At 41.8% G+C, this 20,123-nt stretch overlaps 1 protein-coding gene across 2 annotated transcripts in view; it reads left to right on the top strand.

The window, feature by feature from the left end:
- ZCWPW2 (zinc finger CW-type and PWWP domain containing 2) overlaps window positions 1-19,582 on the top strand; it is a 140,190-nt gene extending 120,608 nt beyond the window's left edge. The window contains exons 9-10 of one of the 2 annotated variants that reach the window (XM_045774482.2): window positions 2,360-2,466; window positions 18,575-19,582. In XM_045774482.2, coding sequence (XP_045630438.1) covers window positions 2,360-2,466; window positions 18,575-18,775 — 308 coding nt within the window. In that variant the 3' untranslated portion in view covers window positions 18,776-19,582. Of the gene's footprint in view, window positions 1-2,359; window positions 2,467-5,706; window positions 6,326-18,574 lie in introns of those variants that run through there. The other variant, XM_045774484.2, reaches the window with a different exon arrangement.
- Window positions 19,583-20,123: the final 541 nt, after the last annotated feature.

Here is a 20,123-nt window from a genome sequence, read left to right as displayed (position 1 = left end):
TGGAGGGCCTACAATGCCATTCGGCAATGACATTCATTATCATAAATTGATTGCATTTTAGCCTAGCCTTAGAAATATAAAGATGTTTGTGTGCCATTTTTCCTTTACAGCATAGCTCAAAATCCATCTTCTCAACAGTGCATTAAATGTCAGTATCAATTTCCATAGACTCAGAATGTAAAGTAGGAAAGCACAACGTCTGTGAGTGGGACTGGAGAGTCAGTGTGAAGATAACCACAAGTATCATCTGTGAAGTAACAGGTCACTAAGTAGGAAATCTATCATAAACAGAGGTTAATTCCATTAACAGAATTGCTTCAATAAGAATGTACATGCCTGTAGAAAATTCTGATTCAGTAGACATGAGTTGCATTCATGTTTTTTTTAGTATATTCTCCAGGTGATTCTTATACTTACCAAATTTTGAATACGATTGTTTTAGAATGTGATAGTTCAAATTCCGTGTTCTTATACTTTAGCAATTACACAGGACACATATATATGTGGGCACAACTAACAGGTCAGTTCAGTTTTTGTTGTGTTTTTAAACATAGGAAATGGTTCTGTGGTATGCAGATGGCTTATACAAAACTACTTTCAAACTGTTTTGAAAGAAGTCTTCCATAGAGAAAACCTGAGATTGGCTGGGAAGAGATGATGGCCAGGAAGGCTCATTGGTCTGTGCCTACTCTCTTGAGTGCCTTGCCCTTGGTAGGCAAATAATTGATATTTGTTGAATGAATGTAAAAGTACTTGGGGCGAGTGATAAGTATTGACAGAAAAATTATTTTTGTAGGTAAAATTGTAATGTGAAAAATGTTAACTAAAAATTGTTTTTTTGTACTGCAGTGACAACCAAGAAGGGGAAATTTTTCTATTTCATAACCTCTCATGACTTTATTTAACACTATTATTTAATAATGTTCTAGCAGAATTTTAAAATGTCCTTCTAATGAGTAAAAGATAAGAGAAAATTATCACCAAAGAAGATTCTAATAAAACATGGATTCTTTTGAAATGGAGGAAAGGAAACATAAAAATTTTCACATTAACAATCTCTCTTTTTCACCTTACCACATGCTTAGTTTACAAGGATGCCTGTGTGTGTGTGTTCATACACACATAAAGGAATGCATATATCCTATGCACTCTTCCTAAACATGATTAGTTAGAAAATTTTAAAATATGTTCACCCTAGTGCTGAGAATGCCTTGCTTCCATATTCATTGATAATATTTTAGCTTGAAAGCGTATGTCCTGCGTGGGTCTGTTTTCATGTTCCATGAACTTTTAGCTGCTCTACCTCGTGTGATTTTTGGTGACCTGCCAAAGAATGGTGGATAATAGGAGGTTGTATGTCAGATTTTTGTCACCAGAGTGGAAAATGATGAGGTGTATATTCATGGCCTTTCTCTTTGAATCATGTTGCCTTTGGAAGGACTTCTCAGATGCTCCATCTGTCTGTTGTACAGGACCGCAGGCCACATGTGGTCTCCTTTCCTTGATTTTTATTTCAACAAGACTGTATCAACTGAAGTGTTTATTTTATTTCAGTCAGGAATTCAACTGCTTGTTATTAATCAGTAGATGTGTCTATAGTTATATAATAGTAGTTCACTTCTTTTATGGGGTTGTTATTTTATCTTAGCAAGTTCAGTGAATTCATGTCACAGTAGTACACACACACAAATTTTATAAGTGTGGTATTTAAAATATATCCATATCTACACACAGATATAGATACAGATAGATATCAGGTTAAGCAATTGAGATGTGTTGGTGTTTGAATTAGGAATAGACTAGGCTGTGTTTAGCCTAGCCACTTAATTACATGGTTTCCCCTTTTAAACAGTAATTTTAATAGTTTACTGTAGGGATGGCAAACTGTGGCCCACAAGCCACTTGCTTTTGTAAATAAAATTTGATAGAAACATAGTCCTTCACATTTGTTTAAGGACATGTCTGTAGTTTGGACTGTAGCAGCAGAATCGAGTGGTTGTGACAGAGACCACAAAGCCTGCAACATTTACCCTCTGTCCCTTCATAGGAAAAGCTTGCTGACCCCGATTTATAAAAAAAGTTTAGTTTGGCCCCGATTTAAAAAAACAAAACAAAACGAAAAACACTTCTAGTGAGCCACAGCAAGAATATCACCTACATTTTTAAAGGAATAATTATAAAATATTCACCTGGAAATCCATAATTATTTTGCATCAGGCAGAGGTCCTATGTGAAAATTAGACAAAATATTTATTTTTTATCTTGTAACATTTAGACAATTTTCCCTTTGGGGGCAGTTAAGATTATGTATTTGATTGAATTACTGAAGATGTGGCATTTTTGTACTGATGTCTTTTAGTTGTGTCTGAGACAGAAGTTTTACTGAAAGAGCTGGAGCAAATGCTCCAGCGGGCACTCGAGCCCTCGGCGGCCCCTGACGCGTCTGAGGAGGCGCGTGGAGAGATGGTAAGTGCAGCGGCACAGGTGGCCTGGTAAGCGTGCTCGGCCTCAACAGCGACTTCAGAGCCTTCCAATGGCAGAAACGGTTTCTGCATGTCCATTTGAACTATATGGAGAACTTCCTTTTTCCCTTCTGAAATTTGAGCCCTTGGTTATCCTGAAGTGAATAATAAATGAGTAGTCTGTGGGAAAGTCAGAATACATCTATCAGTCTTTGAAAAAAAATCTGTGAGTGGAGGAGCTCTTTGTATTTCAGATCTTTGAGGTTGGAGTGAAGGATGGAGGGGGGCTCATAGCAGCTGATGGGGTGCGGCAGCAGAGAGACCTGTCCACTGGTACCCCGCTTCACAGTCAGGAGAACGGGCCCCCGCTTCACAGTCAGGAGAACGGGCCAGGCTAAGAGCAGCTTGCTAGGACATCTTCCCTGCCTGGTTCGGGCACAGGGACCACCTCTGTAGGACAGCCCTCATTATTAACACACTGGAGTTAGAATTTTCCGTTTGTTCTCTCCTTTTGGCTGCCTATGTTGGGCTGAGAAAGTCTGTGTGTGCTTACTTTATTCAGTATTTGTAGGTGACAACATAATTTTAAGTTGGTTGACAAACTGCTCAGCACATCAGCGCCATGTTCATGCAAATAAAATGAGGGTCCTAGTCCAGGTCATTAATACAGAGCAGCAATGTGGTAGGTGTGAGAAGAATAAGTCATAAGGCAGACCTTTTTACAAGGCAGTACAGCTGTTCTCGAAATAGGGAAAAGAATGGCAGCAAGACTCCTGTATCCTTAAGGTTTCATTCATTCTTTTGTTCATTTGTGTAGATACGTACTGTGCCTGGAGTCGAGAGAGCACAGTGGTTAGGAGCCTGACTCTGGGATATCATATCAATGTCCCAATCCTAGCCCTGCCATTGAGGACTTGTGTAATTTGGCACGGTTGCTTATCACATGCCACAGAGGATTTTTCTAAATAAGGCAAACTGGGAAAAGTGCTTTGCATAGTTACCGACACCTAAGGTTAGCTGTTATTACAGATGAGAATTGGCAGTGGCGGTCACTGGAGAGAAAAAGGGCTGAGATTTCCTGACTTGATCTCATCTCCCACAGTCCCGCCTTGAGCAACGACCCATTCCCGAATCTGTCTCTTCTCAGATACTGAAAAAGGTGGATTTGTACATGGACAAGGTTGTTTACACTCTTTGGCAGACTGCGCAATTGCATGATTTCATTCAGGACTCCAATGAGAAAAAAGATGATTCATAAACACCTCCCTTACTGAGTTAGAAAGCAAAATATAGAAGATTTACAGTTAAAGAGATCAATACGCTAAAGGAAAATAAAATTAATGCTGAAAACTCTCACCAACTTGAAGAACATAGTTTTCTTAATTAGCACCAGCAATATCAACCTGTATTTGAGTTTGCGTGGGTTGTGAACGCCATTTTTCCAATTTGAGTTCCTTTTTGATAAGACTTGTTTTCTCTATCTAGATCTTACCTTCTGTACAACAAGATCTATAGACTGGTGACATATATATTATATACATGTAATTAATATACAAATTATTCTTTTCTAGCAAATGTGCGCTTTGTTTGAGCACCATATGCTTTTGTGCAATGTGTTTTCAGTCTTTGCAGTTTGTCTTTTCAAAACTACAGCCAGGTTGATTTTTATAGAGATGTCCTGTAGCTTTTACAGCCACAGAATAGGCTTCTATTTTACCATTCTAACCAGTAACGTGATAGAACAGAAAATTACTTCTGATTTTTATTTCTTAAGGTAAAATACATAGTTTTAATATATCACCAGGCAGGAGCTTGCTTTTTGTTTTAGTTTCTTGTAATATTTTATGCTTTCAAAAGCCATTGAGGAATTGTAAAAATTAACCATTTTAACTTGCTGGCAGGCAGGTGAGTGCCTCCTGCAGACTGGTTCATAAGCCATTCTCCACACTGAGCTTTGTAAGTCTGGCATTCACACCAGGTTCAGTATTTAGGGCCTTGTTCACTTTTAAATGAGGAGAATAGCAATGAAACCAACTATCAAAGCTGGAACAATTTCCAGTTTAAAAGAAAAGAAATGATCACCTCAGGGGTTTCTTTCTTTCTTTTTTTTTTTTTTTTTTCTTTTTCTTGCTTTTTTTTTTAAGTTAGTAGGGAAAATTAATATGGCTTCCAAAGTTAACACGACTTAAAACTGGAGCAGGAGAAAGTGGCCTCTTACAAGCTAACATCCCCAAAAGAGCCACCTGATAATTTTAAAGTTCTGAGCATGTTTATTCTCTGAGCAGGTATTGTTTGAGCTCTTTTCAAAGTTGTAAATTTGATGGTATTTTCATCCTTCATTTCATGTATGAGGGTTCAGGATGATTACTCTCAATCATTTATACCAATGGGTGAGAGTAGCAACATAAAAAAAAAAAAATCTTACCCACGTGAATCATCAAAATTCTTTTCTATTTGTCGCTGAAATGTTTTATGAGATTATTTTCCTTAGTAAAGTCACCTTCCTAATTACACTCATCTTTAGCTAATATTAACACTGGTTGTCATGCCCCAGCTTTGCAAGCCGTGAGAGGGAATTAATATCAGATTTTTATAAAATCCACCTGAATTAGATAAGCCATATATAAGTAAGATGATAAGACAGAGTTTAGTGAATAATTACTTGTATTTAAAGGTACATGTTTTGATATGTGAAAATACTTGTAGAAATTATTTTTTTTCTTAATTTCATGGAAGTTCACTCTACCTTTAATGAACCTTGAAGTTAAAAATTTTGCATGTTTTTTATGGGTGCTTGCATTGTTTTTCTAGTGTCCCTTCCTACTGAGCTAGAGCAAACGATTGCTATTTGTAAGTAATGCAGAGGCTTATGAGAAGATAGCCAGAGAATGTGTGACTTAAACAGTTTTAAGTTGTATTCCCTATAATAATAATTATAAAAATAAATATAGAAGACTCATGGAATGAAACTGATCATGTTTCCCCAAAGCTTAATATTAAAACTAAGTATGTATAAAGTTGGGGAAAGTGGTAGGGCCTGAATAATCGGTTCTTCTTATCTTAACACATTACTATACGTTCTCCTCTGCATGGGGATCGTTATTTGCCCACCAGCACAACAGAACGCTTTGTGTAACTGCTGTGGCTCGTGGAGTTACTGACTATACGTTTTGTTCAAATAATTAAGCCTGGTCTTCCAGTAAATTTCATATAGTTCTGATGAATTGTATGGTTATTTTTGCAGTTATCTAAATGCAGCCCTGAAGTTCCTGCAGGCAGTCCATTTGAAAACTACTATGAAGAGGACTATCTTGTAATTGATGGGATAAAATTAAAAGCTGGAGAATGTATTGAAAATATAACTAACAAATTTAAAGAAATAGATGCTCTAATGTCTGAATTTTAAGGTATTATCAATATTTTCAAAAGTTAATTATAAAAACACTTACATGTTTATATTTTCCCGAAGTCAAGAACTTGAAAATAGGGAAATAGGTATGTTATACCAAAGCTGATATTTATAATAACTTTCTATTTTATACTGTGAGAATAGCCATTGTTTTGAGAACCAATCAAATGGTACTTAAGTTAGTGTTAAAAATTTAGGATTTAAGAAGCCCTGATATTTGTATTTGTAGATTTTTTTTCTTGTTTGCTTTAATGTTAAAATGGTTTATAAACTTACTGCACAAACACATGCTTTACAACGATTATTTAGGCCCTTTATTCAAATGCGGCTATTTAGATGGCTGTCAAGGCGATTATAATTCGTACAGATAATTTAAGTGTAGTAGAGACAGGAGAATGTGTATTGATAGTGGAATTAAGCTACTAGAAAATAAAAGGAAATAATAAAAAACTATTGTGTAATAGAGTTGGCGCTTTTCTCAGAGGTGTCAGTTGCCTTATATTGCCTTATGTTGCCTGATATATAATCATTTCCACCACGATTCCCAAAACTGATTAACAGAGTCTAGTGGGAGGTGGAGAGGCTGTGGAAGATCAGAATCCTGAATGCTTCCCCATCGAATCAGTATCTCTGAAGGCGAGGATGGGAAAATGTGGTGAAAAATATAAAGAGATAAATTAAGCATATTCTCATTTTAAAAAATTCCATAAACAATATAGGAAGGCAAAAAGTATACCATATGCAATACCACTCCCTTAACATCTCCCCTCCAAGCCCATCCTGTAGGGTCCCCATGACCCGTTTTGTTGAGGGTCCTTCTACATTGTGTTCTTTTTTTTTTTTTTAATCATTTTTATTTTGTTATATTGGTCACCATACAATACATCCCCAGTTTTTGATGCAATGTTCCATGATTCATTATTTGCATATAACACCCAGTGCACCATGCAATATGTGCCCTCCTTAATATCCATCACCGGCCTATCCCAATCCCCCACCCCCCTGACCACATGTTTTTATTTAAAAATTTATTGTGGAGTAGAACATTGCTTGTTTTCAGTATATTGAATAACCTTTGAGATGTTTGTGAAGAGACACTTGCTTATGATGCACAATATATTTAAGAGCTTTTGGTTTTGCAATTTTTCTGATCAGGCTTCTTATATCTATTTTGAGACAGGTGTAGGAATGTATTTGCTGGTTTTGTGATGATTTCATTGGGGTTGGTATTATTTGTTAGCATTGGTGTTAGGGGTTGCTAAGGTTAGGGTTAGGAGTCTCCCTGTCCTCTTCTACACAGAGCCCATTCTCCTTCAGTAACCAGAGTGATATTTTCGGAACATAACCTTTGGTCCTCTCTGTGGTCTGCTCCCCTCCTGCACATCCTCTCCAGCCACACCTCTCCCACCATGGCCTGCCTCTCTGTGGGCCACCCAGGGGTGTGATTGTCCCACATGTGCCTCAGGCCTGAGTCCAAGCCTTTGCATTCACTGTGCCCTCTGCCAGGAGCACTTTTCTCTCCCCATGCTTCATGTCTGGCTTGTTTCCCCAATGGCTGGGCCCCGAATTGCCCCGTGATGACCTAACTCATGTCTGCTGGTTGAATGTGCTTGTCCCTTATTTATTTATTTATTTATTTATTTATTTATTTATTTATTTATTTATTTTATGTTTTTTTATTATATTATGTTAGTCACCATACAGTACATCCCTGGTTTCTGATGTACAGTTCAATGATTCATTAGTTGCGTATAACACCCAGTGCACCATGCAATACTTGCCCTCCTTACTACCCATCACCGGCCTATCCCATTCCCCCACCCCCCTCCCCTCTGAAGCCCTCAGTTTGTTTCTCATAGTCCATAGTCTCTCATGCTTCATGAAGACTAATGCACATCCTTCTCTAGTGCCCACAGCTGCTCGCTTTCCATACCTACCTCTCTCCTGGGAGCACAGGGTCGGAGAAAGGGCATTGCACGCACCTGGAAACAAAACCAAAGCTCGAAGAGAGAAGAAAGAGCAATACAGCATCTTGGCCCTATTGCTTGTTGAATTAGCCAGAGTGACCGTGTGCTGGTGTGAAGGTTGTCACAGCAGAAGAGCAGTTCTGTGTATCCAGGCTAAGGTGTTTATGACTGCAGGGGCCAAGTGAAGAGTGTTAGTGGAATCCCTTTTACCTTTCTGCAAGACCACACCAGCAGCACAGAGAATGGCGTGAGCAGAAGTAACACTGGGGCCAGGGGGCCTGTTAGGAGGCTGTTTGGGGAATTCAGTTGCGAGATGATGAGAGCCTGAATATGGTGCTATATGAAGCAAGCGGAAGGCTTCCACCTACATTAGTATCAATGGATTATTAGGATTTAGAGATTGGATATAAGGATGCAATGGTAGGGGGAGGTAGGAACAACTCCTGGGTTCTTGGTATTCACAATGCTGTTCACTGAAAGTCAGCATACGTACAGATTGGGGCACCTGGGTGGCTCGGTTAAGTGTCTGACTTCAGCTCAGGTCATGATATGAGGGTCCTGGGATTGAGCCCCACACTGGGCTCCGTGCTCAGTGGGGAGTCTGCTTCTCCCTCTCCCTCTGCCCCTACCCCCCTCGTGTACACACTCTTTTTTCTGTCTCAAATAAATAAATAAAAATCTTTAAAAAATGAATACATGCATGTTAGAAATGGGGGGGGGCAGATACCAAATTTGGGCCAAACTGTGTGAGTTCAGCGAAGTTCCAAACCATTCATGCTTTGACAGAGCTGACCTTTCAGAGCCACTCCACGAACCAGAGTGACGATGAATAGTCTCTCAATACATCATATTTACTTCTCAGTGGTATAAACAGTGGAAATTAAGGCTTCCTCCTTTTCCTCCAACAGAATTTACTCCATAGCATTTCAGAAAAACTTTTCCTTTTTCCCTTGTCACTATGATTTTATATTCACAGCCTACAAATGTCTCAAGAAATAATAGATCCCATTTTCCTATTACTTCTTAGAATCAACTATAAAATGACTACAATTGTATTTGAAGGACTTCACCCACAATTCAAGTGTTTGATATAAGCCCCCATGTAGTAGACTAATTAGATCACTTGCAGCCAATTCCTCTTGGTGGAACAGCCAGTGCTCATCAAAGTCAGATTCTATAGGTAAGATAGAAATTTCTAGACTGAATTCATCTCTGCCATGTTCTAAGTTGTAGAAGGCTGGAATTTCCACTGAAGTCTTTGTGCACTTGAGCAGTTCAGAATGGTTCTGAGAACAAACATTTGGGTTGGCTCTGTCTGCAGAGGAAACTTCAGTCTCCTTCCAAGAAGAGGCTCTTGGGGGAAAGGCCTCTTCTAAGAAGAGGACAGAGGGGAGCCTCTGTCCATGTGAGAATATAGACTTTGAAATTTCCAGATAGAATGTGTTCAGGAAAACGGATGAAGGGGCAGTCAACTAACATCTCTATCCTCAAGGCTGAGAACCATGCCTGTCTGGCAAACCCTTCCTACTGGTAAATACCCCAGGTTCCGGGGCAGGCAGACCTGATAACATACACAGGGCATGGCAGTGGGACTGTGGGGACACAATGCCTGCCTTCAGGTCCCGGTGCTACCATCTAGTCCTTGGGAGACCTGAGGCAAGTTATTTAACTTCTCTGAGCCTAGGCCTTTTTCCACAGAAGTTGCTGTGAAAGAAAACATATTAATATATATATATAAAATGCATAGAAAAATCAACACATAGAAAACTATGCAAATTATGACCACAGTTGTCTCAAAGCTTCTCTTTTGACGGCCCATGCCTGTTTCTTCTAGGCCTACTGAACTAACATGCTTCTTTCAGCAGAGCCTGAGGTGACAACCCTGCTTCTGGGGCACTGGGACCAAGGACTTATATGTGATTATGCTGACTCCTAGGACAGGCCTAGAGGTGGACAGTACCTTACTTTTACAGCTAGAGCCTCTTGCTAGGCCCAAAGGAGGACATCATCAGGAAATTGTATCAGCCCGTCAAGGGAGATTAAATTCTAAGTACATTAGTCATACCACATTTGATATGGGAGGTATACGGCAATATGTCAGGACCTTCTGCCCAAACATTTGGGTTGGAATAAGAGCCCCTCTTTGTCTAGTTCGAAGCGTGGCTGACTGATCCTCTTTGGAATGATGGGCCAAACCCACCTAGCATACAGCCTCCATAAACCTATAGAGGGCTGGGTCCACTGGCAGCTGAGTCCCCCGTTAGATCTAGACTATGGAGAGTTACGCACCAAAGCCAGCTCCGTTGCCCTCTATTCCAGGAAGTTCTGGTGCATTTGCCCTACGCCTAAAGCTGAATTTATGCAGGGATTCCCAGTGGTCAGAAACTTCGCTCTATCTCTAGTGGAGACAGGCAATACACTTTTGATAGGTTGGTCTCCTGTTGCCACCAGTGGGATGAAGAGGGGAGTGCACCCGTATACACGCACAAGTCTGTAGGGTCCACACCCTTGAACTCACTGGTTCTGCAGTAGAGGGTGATGAGCCACACACAGTTACATTCACTAATACATCCACTAATAGACCTAAGCACTATCATAAACTTTATAAATCAGCGAAGGAAAAAATTGACGGTTAGCTCTAAAAGGAGGAAACTTGGGGCCCCTGGGTGGCTCAGTTGGTTAAGTGTCCTGCCTTTGTCTCAGGTCATGGTCTCAGGGTCCTGAGATCAAGCCCTGAGTGGGCCTCCCTGCTCAGCGGGGGGGCCTGCTTCTCCCTGCCGGTCCCCCTGTTTATACTCTCTCTCAAAAAAAAAAAAAAATCTTTAAAAAATTTTTAAAAGGAGGAACCTTTTATTCATGAACCTAAAGTGATCTGTGTCATGCTTTTGATGGAACCAAACCATTCTATCATCTAATACTCTATGAAATAGCTGGTATTCCATGATCCACCATTTATGGGGCTAACAAATGGTATAGTTCTGTTCCAGATACTTCCAGACCAGTAGAATTTGCACCTGTGGGCCTTCCAAGGGACAAAGGTAAGATTTTGAAAATCCGGAATAGAAATATCCAAATCCTGCTCTATTATTTCTTCTCTCTCTATGGTTCCAAGAAGAGATCTAAACATAGTATGATTAAAAAATTCTAGGTTCTGGGGCGCCTGGGTGGCACAGCGGTTAGGTGTCTGCCTTCGGCTCAGGGCGTGATCCCGGCATTATGGGATCGAGCCCCACATCAGGCTCCTCCGCTATGAGCCTGCTTCTTCCTCTCCCACTCCCCCTGCTTGTGTTCCCTCTCTCGCTGGCTGTCTCTATCTCTGTCAAATAAATAAATAAATCTTTAAAAAAATTAAAAAAAAATTCTAGGTTCTTCTTTAGAGCTAAGCCAGATCTTGCTATCACTCAGTAGAGTTCTAGCAGAGTTGTTTTGTACAGATCAATTTGAACTTAAGGTCCAAGTGGGACATTCTGTGTACACAAATCTAAATATTAGGATTTTTCCACCCACTGATTTGTTGCATGGTATAAGTACACAGAGCAGTAAGCAGCGTAATCAAATGAAAGGGCGGGGGAGAGAGAAGAAACTTGTTTTCCAAGAAAAATTTTGAAAGAAATGAGTTGTTTGCTTTTTAAAAAATGCATATAGGAAAATACTACAAGAAAGGAGATATGCTCAGAACCAAATAAAACACAGTTTGCAAGCAGCCCAGAAGTTGTTGGCTTAAAAAATAAAACTGTTTCTAATCTTCAGCCTCTCCAGCCAGAAAAAGATTCTTGAATTTAGATATGGCCTGGGGACAAAGATCAAGTCTAGGGTCTGGTGGTTGAATGGTAGATAGCAGGAGAGACAAAGACCAAATCTAGGTGGCTTGCAGGAAACCGTGGCCTCAGGGTAAAGACCTAATCAGGGGTGTGGCTAATAACTTCACAAACTATTAAGAAGTGACTTTTAAAACTCCTATAAAGCTTAAAGGTATAGTACTACTGCCACCTAATGTGCCCAAAGTGCTAATAATTAAATCGGGAGAGAAAAGCCTGTCTTGAAAAAAACTGTGGCTTTGACGCATAGAATGGACCAGACTCTACGTAGGAAACCCACTAAGTTATAGAAAAAAATGACTCTGCCTAAGTACTACCAGCCTGAGCTAAAAGAGAGTGCAACTGCGGGGAAAAAGACTTCTGAGCCCCCAGCTGCTTTTTTTTTTTTTTTTAAGATTTATTTATTTGAGAGAACCGGCACAAATTGGGGGTGGGGGGGCGGTGCAGAGGGAAAGGGAGAAGCAGACTCCCTGCTGAGCAGGGAGCCCTACACAGGGCTCAATCCCACCATCCCGAGATCCCAAGATCCTGAGATCATGACCTGAGCTGAAGGCAGATGCTTAATTGACTGAGCCACCCAGGCGCCCCAGGGCCCCAGTTTTCTACAGGTAGGAAATAGGCTGGGAAAACTAATTAGCCATCAAAAAAATGTGTAAGTTTCAATGTCCCCTTCAGAAGCAAATGAGGAAGATGATGGAAAAGGATGTGTAGAGGACGGAGGTAGGGGCTGCAGAGAGCAATGGGCCAAAGATCTTCCTCCAGGCTCACTGGCCTCCACCCCACCCCTAGCTTGCCTTCCCTTCCCTGGAAACAGAACCAAGGCCTTATTAAGAAACATATCCTACTCCCTTGGCAGGGAAACTTGGCTAATTTGCCTAGCGGGATTTCAGAATTGCTAAGGAACAGGTTTCCTCCTTGAGAATGAGGTGTTCACTGTGATTCTCCTGTCTCCTATCCCTGTTGGACCATTGCATATTGTGTGAGTGCGAAGAGGGGATGGGCCAGTGATTTGTCTTCTTAGTTTGTAGGTCTAGTTGACACCTGCATCAGATGTAGATCGTGAAGTTTTAAATGTTGAGCCTGATGCCATGATTGGATGAGACTTCTGGGTGGACAGTAGTCAACCGAGTTGCTGATCCAAGTTCTTGTGTCTTCCTGCACTGCATCATTATCACGGCTCTGTCTCAGGCAGAGTGTAGCTCCCTGCCCTGTGACTTTGGTCTGGGTGTCTTGCTTTGATCAATGAAATAGAGCTGAAGTGATGGTGCCAACTTACAGTCAAGGACTCAAGAGGCTTTGGGTGTTTCTCCTTTACCTCTTGTTCCTCTGCCATTGCCTTGAAAAGAACATGCCCCGGGTGAGCCCTCTAGTTCAGGAAGGATGAAAGGCCAGGGAGAAGACCCAGACCCAGAGGCCTGCAGAATGAAAGAGAGCTGCCCCAGCTAATCTGTAGATCCAGAAGAGAATAAAGCATTTTGTCTTTAGCCACTGCATTTTGGGGTGTTTGTTACACAGCATTCTTGTGGCAAGAGTTAACTGATAAACCTGATGTCTTAGTTCCAGCAACAGCTTCACGGATCAGCTCTGCTGGCAGCTCTCCAGCTGTATCTGGCCCGTGGGATGTTTTCTTCTTAGGGTGGAGCTACTATCAAAATAGCCTTGCCTCCTGGGTTGGCCCAGAGTGCTGGCCCAAGGCCTTGTGCCCAGTGACACTCCCAGCCTTTTCTGGATTGGGCCCAGGTGGGCTCCTCCACGGGGAAGGCTTAGCCCATTCCCTGCCCAGCTCACAGTGGTGAGTTTTATTATAAATTGCCTCAGATTGCTTTATCATGGAGGCAGCATATGGAGAGATATTGTAAGGAAATAGGATACCAACACCACCAACATACCACTAAGGGTTCGGAAGAGTGGGTCACTTCTTCCTTTCAAGTATTTTCAGACTCTAGAGTAATTACAGAAGGTGGAGACATGCCCATAATGGTGGAATGTCTCATCTGGCAAAGAAGAGTATGCATATATTTCCATCTCATTTCTGTTCCTCGAGTCTTCCTTAGCCCTTTGGTATGGTATCATAGGATTTTAAGTTGCAAAATGTAGTTTTGAGTCCAGATTTTATTAACTTGTCTAAGTCACATGACCAATAAATGGAAAGGCCAGTATTTGAGTACATTTCTGTCTGTTGCAGGCCCCATGCCCTTGATTACTGTCCCTACTGTTTCATAATCTGGTTAGTGGGTGGGTGGTGGAAGGAGCATCTAGTTTCCTCATAGGTGAAATGGGGACGGAACTATCCAAACAAAAGCATTGTCGTGAGGAATAAATGAGCTATTTTATGTGAAAGTGCTTTGTAAATCAACTTTATTTTCTATTTATTCTTTCTGATGGAAACTGAGTATGTGTTTAAGTACATTGCAACTAATAATTACTGGGATAAAATGTAATTACACATTTGAAACGACCACTTTTGTGTTACTCTAGCTACGGCTCATCAATATCAGAGTTCCTTTTCTTCTCTTTTTTAAAATTAATCTTTGGAAACCATCGCAAGCAGCATGTGACCTTCTCTCTGATGGGTGTGTTAACAGCAATGTCTATCTTTTAAGGGACATCTCACTGTTGAATTTTAGCTATGGCTTTAAATCACCTGGCTTTCGTCACAGACATTCAGTTAAAAAGAAAAGGCGAAGAAAGTCTGAATACTGATGTGTAGCGGCAGGATTCTGTGGCATTTTGGATCTGTTGCCGGAAATATGGATTCCTTTCATAGGGAACCTGGGTTGTGTTCAGCGCACCCTCCTCCAACTTGGAATTTCGGCCCTGGCTCCAAAGATCTTTTGAAAGACAGGAAGCTCATCAAAATATTTGATCAGAATTATTGTCTATTTTAGCAGTGATGCTTGCTTATGATGACATACAACTACATCACATAGGTTTAAAGTTGTGTAAAACAACCCTTGTGCAATTTGCAGAGGGAAAGGAGCAGGCAGGAGAGAGCTATGAATGTGGCCCTGCCCCTCTCTTCTGGAGCCCACCGTCTAGTGATGGAAGAATACAAATATATAGGTGGTCCACAAAACAGAAAGTGCATTTGAAGATCGAATGTATGAAAGCTGAAGGGGGTTCTCTTTCTAGATAGCTGAGAGTCACTAATTACAAAATCCCTTAATACAATTCCTTCGGTCTCCGGTGCCCCTGCCAGAAGTGAGAAACCACCCTACAGAGTCTGACGTCTACAGACAGCTTTCGCCCTTGGCTGCCAACAGAATAGCTATTCGTGGAGGGAGTTAAGCTCCCCACTCAAGCTCCTCCGTTGGTTCCTCTCGGATTGCAGAGAGGGCCAATATCCATGACACATGCAAACCCCTAAGGTCTTGACCTAAGGGGGCTCAGTACCTTTACCAAGACAGCTGGATAAGACCCAGGTCCTCCATCTGATCACCACCATTTACCCTCTCCACGTCCTGTTCAGTTGCCTGGCTGCCATCCATTGCCCCCCGTTCCTCCGTAACCTCTCTAACTTCCCCTGCTACTGTGATGAAGCCAAAATGTAGGAGGCACGGGAGGGGAGGTTGGCAAGGCACTCTCCTCTCGGATGGTAGTTCTAAAGGAGCCAGCAAGCTCTCGGAGCCCCTTCACTGCGGAGGGGGCGGCACTGTGCTTCTTCAGGTAAATGGCGGCTGCCTGTAGTCTCTTCCTCTCCCGCGGACTCCTGGTCTCCTCTCTCAGCAGCAACTGCTCTCACGCAGCGCCAGAGCTGGAAACTACCTGATCTATGAAAGTCTGACTTCTTCCAAGCAAACGAGGGTTAGGGTGTGGATATATGGCAAATGTGTGAAGCACAGATTATTTGGAAATTGGGGGGCGGCAACAGTATGAGGCGTTATGAGGTCATGTGTGAGGTGGTACTTAAGTATTGGGGAAGAGATGTGAAAGGAGAGGAGAGTGAGATTAATTCTGACTACAGAAACAGCTTCATGGAGGCATTTTCTTCCTTCCTTCCTTCAGTACTCCAATGTGCCAGGTTTCGTATTAGGCATGAGTAACACAACAGTGAACAAGACACACATGATCTCCAACCCCATGGAACTGACTCTGACTTTGGGCAAGCTGCTTTAGCCTCCCTGTGCCTCACTTTCTTTATCTGAAAATTGGGATGATGGTGATGATGATAATAGTAATAACAATACTAATCTCCCAGAGTGGTTGAACAGAATAAAATGAGGTAAAATGGGGGAAGGCACCTAGCAAAGTCCCTGGCACATTGGATGTTGTGTGAGTATCACTGCTATTTTTGTAGTCTAGCTGGGAGGAGAGACCTGTGAAGCAAAGCCAGAATTTGAAGGTAGAAGAGTGGGCTGGCTGGAGACCGAGAGAGTCCTAGGATGATCAAAGCACAGAGGGGAGCAAAGCAGGAACAGCAGATACTCAGATACCCGAGTAAGCAGAGCACAGGGGAGGGAGGGTGTGATGGGAAGAATATTGGGAATGAAGGCTGGACCAGGCAGGTTGGGCTTTGCTCCAAGAAAGTCTTACATATCACACCAAAGGGGCCACCCTTCGTTCAGCAGGAGAGCCAAGTAATGAACGGCGAGGACCAGCGGCATCTCCAAGAGCCAACACCCAAGGGTGCCAGGCGCTGCGACTGGCTTGGAATCAGACCATGGCGCGATTTGCATGCACAGAGCGGGCAGCGGGCAGACACTACTACGGCAGCCGGTGCCCCCCTGTCTGAGGAAATCCGTGCCCTGATGTTAGCTCAGATTGTCAGCTTCCACGGCGAGGGCCCTAGGTTTGCCAGCGGGCAGCCAGGGACTGGAAGGTGAGGTGTCTCGGCGAAGTCTTATTAAACTCTCAGCTGCCTGGGAATAATGCAGCACAGCCGCAGAGTTTTAAATGGCAAAGGGTCTCTGGCTGTCAGAAAGGTTACAGGTAGATACTTTCATTTGTCCTCCATGAAAGCTTAATATCATTTTCTTCTGTTCAAGTCAACTTATAGACCTCATTACTTCAAGTTCATCGGGCAGCTAGAGCAGACTTTTTGATTTTACTGTGCTTTCAGAATCGTGTTGGAGAAGAGCTAATGCATTTTTAACCAACTTCAGCAATTTGAAGCTCTTTGGTGCTGTAGCGTTTTAATACGATTGTTGCTAACTCTCTGAGAGCAGTATCTGTCTGTATCAAGAGAAATTCCCATTATCGCAGCGTGAGCTCCCGGAGGTAGGGGCTCCGTGCCCTTCCGCTTGTGACCCGCCCAGACCATGGCATGGTGCCTTGCACGAGTTAGAGCACCTGTTCTATTTTGATATTAGTTTTAAACTTTCTGCCAGTCTCGCCTGTTCAAAAATGTTTTCTGATAAGCTCTATACTCAAACACTTTTGGACTGAATCTCAGGTGGTCATTGCTTTTTTTTTTTCCCCCAGTTCCCCAAACCCTGACAAGCTCTAGCTCTATCCGTTACCGATTGCTACAATGACGCAGGGTAGCGGACGACCGTGAAATGCCAGGGGCAAACAACAAAGCACATTTTTTTCGTGTGGCAAGCTGCAAGGTGCAGCCGACTTGGCTACCCTCAGGTGATCTCACTTGTGCGTCTGTGGTCAGCTGCCGGTCTACTTGGGTGCGGCTCCTGTGTTGATCGTGCTAGGCTTATTTATCTGTCGGGGACCAGCTAGCAGTCAGATGATCTAGGGCAGTCTCAGATGGGGAAATGGGGCAGCTCAGCCCTGCTTCATGCATCACCTGTCATCTTCCAATGTGCCAGCCCAGGCACGTTCTCCCGCCAGAGGGACAAGAGTTAAGAGTAAGAGAAAATTCCAGTAAGAAAATGCAAATCACCTTACAATTCTGCCAACTACAGATAAATCATTGTTGACATTTAAAAATTTCTACAACCTTATTTCCAAGTAAATATGTACTCTTCAATGCACATGAAACAATTACATCATTATTTCCACTGCTTTTTTTCTCAACGATATATTGTGAACGTATTTCATTGTCGTTAGGTGGTGTTCTACAACATGAAATTTTAATGAGTGCTTAGTATCTCATTGTATTTTTACTCATACAGTGAAATACTCCCTTGATGGACATTTAATTTGTTTCTGCATTTCCAATTATACAGTTATAAACCACTCTGCCATGAACATCCTTATCATTCCATCGTTGTGTACCTTAATTTTTTTTCAAGTCTTTCCTAGAAGAGGAATTGAGAAGTCAGATTGTCTACACAGTTGTAAGACTTTTTATGGCTATCATTTATTATCGTCCATTGGAGGTGTATGAGTTTCTCTGCTAGACTGGGGTTTGGTTTCTACTTGGATTTTGTGTTACTTAAAGCAGTGCATTGGGTTAATCTCTGTCTTAAGGAACATTGACTAAATGACTATGAGATGGTAGATTTTTTCCCTAATTCCTTAGAGAGGGATGAAAATTAGCATTAACATAGGCCACAGACTCAGGCTGAAAAGTGACTGAGATAAGAATGATAAATCAGGTGATGGGCAGGAGAAAATGTTAAAAGAAACAACGGTCACTTGATTTAGACATTAAATGTCCTTTCAGTCAATTGCTGACATGATAAATACTAGTGGAGAGTCATTGGACTGGAAAAAGCTTTGTGGACTAATAAGTTTAAAAATCTAGGAAGTTACATTCCAGTTTGGGCAAGAGTGGGGAAGTTGAGGTGCTTGAGAGAATAACATCAGTTTCTACTGATTTCTTTTATTGAGGTAGTCATGTGGCTTTCCCTGGTGTATTATAATCATGATCGGTGAATATTTGATATTAGATTACTTAGCTATTTCTAAAAATCCACCCTTCTTATATTAAATTGAAATCACTTATAATGAGAGCATGAAGACTTCTATTTTCTGTCGACATGTGTGATTATTTTGTGTATTTGTAATTTTTGTTTTTAGTGCCCAGAGAAAAACTGGCTTTGGATGATAGTTCTTGCCCTCCTGCACAAAGTATTTAAATTCATTCAAAAGCAGTATTGCTCCAAAATTTTTACCTTCCACACTATGGACTCTGAGTACCTCTTTCTCGGGGTCTGGGCTTTAGTCATAATCCCTGGACCAAGCACAGAAAGCAAGGTGCTTAATAAATACTGTTTATAAATGTTCAAACAGGCTTGCCCAAATGAGGATTACATTTGCCATCTGACTTGGCCTTTCTAAGTATGTATTCTCAAACGAGCTTCTCAAAACTGAACCTTGGACGTGTTTATCATGTAGTACTTAATTACACATGGGCATGTGTGCTTCGTTGTTTTCCATGTGTGGGAGCCAGTCTCCATGATGATCCTTACCTGGTATCCATACCCTTGCGTGGCCCCCTTCCACACTGAACTGAGCTCACTTGGGTCACCACGAAAATATCTCAAACATGACACATTCTGACCTCTGAGGCTGGATCCTAAGAGACATTGTGACTTCCACTTTACTCTCTTTTGGGATCCCTCATCTGGAAGAACCCAGCTGCACATCATGAGGACACTCAAGCAGAGGTCCACGTGGTGGGACTGAAGCCTTCTGCCAACACCAGCACTAACCTGACAGCCACGTGAGGGAGCTCTTCTGGAAGTGATCCTCCAGCACCAGTCAAGCCTTCAGATGACCACAGCCCAGTATCTCGACTGCAACCTCCTGAGACACTCTGAGCCAGGATGACCCAGCGGAGCACTCCTCAGTTCCTGACCCACAGAAACTGCGTGTGATAATAGATGTTCATTGTTTTAAGTTACTAATGTTTTGGGATAATTCGTTACACAGCAACAGATAGCTGATATATGATGTGTGGACGGACAGGCTCTTCTCACCAAACAGATTATAAGCATCTTAAAAAGAAGAATCATATCTTTCATTTCTTGCAGTGACTCGCATTGTATTGAGATATTAGTCAAAATAAATGATGTTAATGCTTCACAGTAACCTTCTAGTCTAATCAACAAATATTTAATGCCCACCAGATACTCTTCTAGGAGCTAAGGAAAGCAGTAAACAAAAGGAACACAGTAAATGCTAGTAGATAAGACATAGAGAAATTAAAAAAAAATCGATATGGACCAGGTCAGTGAAGATATGAAGCTAAGAAGAAAAATCGAAGATGGGGATGTTATTTTATATGTTTGATACAGGGTGTCAGGAAAGCTATCTCTGATAAGACATTGAAGCAGAGAACTATGCACGTGTCTGGGAAGGAGCATCCCAGGCAGAGGAAACCTCAAGTTCAAAGGCCATGAGACTGGAAGAATGTAGCACATTCTGTAAGACCCACATGGCTAAGGCTGAGTTCACCATTTGTTGCAGATTTCACTAGTTAGCTCATTGTGGTTCTCACCAGTCCAACCACACATTTAAATCTCTCTCAGTGGCGTGGACCTCTCTTTCTCTTGTTTTCTGAATTTGAACTGGGCACTGGATATTGCTGTACTTTAAGCAGACCTATTTATGTAAATGAATCATT

The sequence above is a fragment of the Ursus americanus genome, chromosome 20 (genome assembly GCF_024610735.1).
Source record: "Ursus americanus isolate L20-20 chromosome 20, mUrsAme1.1.p, whole genome shotgun sequence".
NCBI lineage: Eukaryota > Metazoa > Chordata > Mammalia > Carnivora > Ursidae > Ursus > Ursus americanus.
This window is presented reverse-complemented; position numbering and strand designations above follow the sequence as displayed.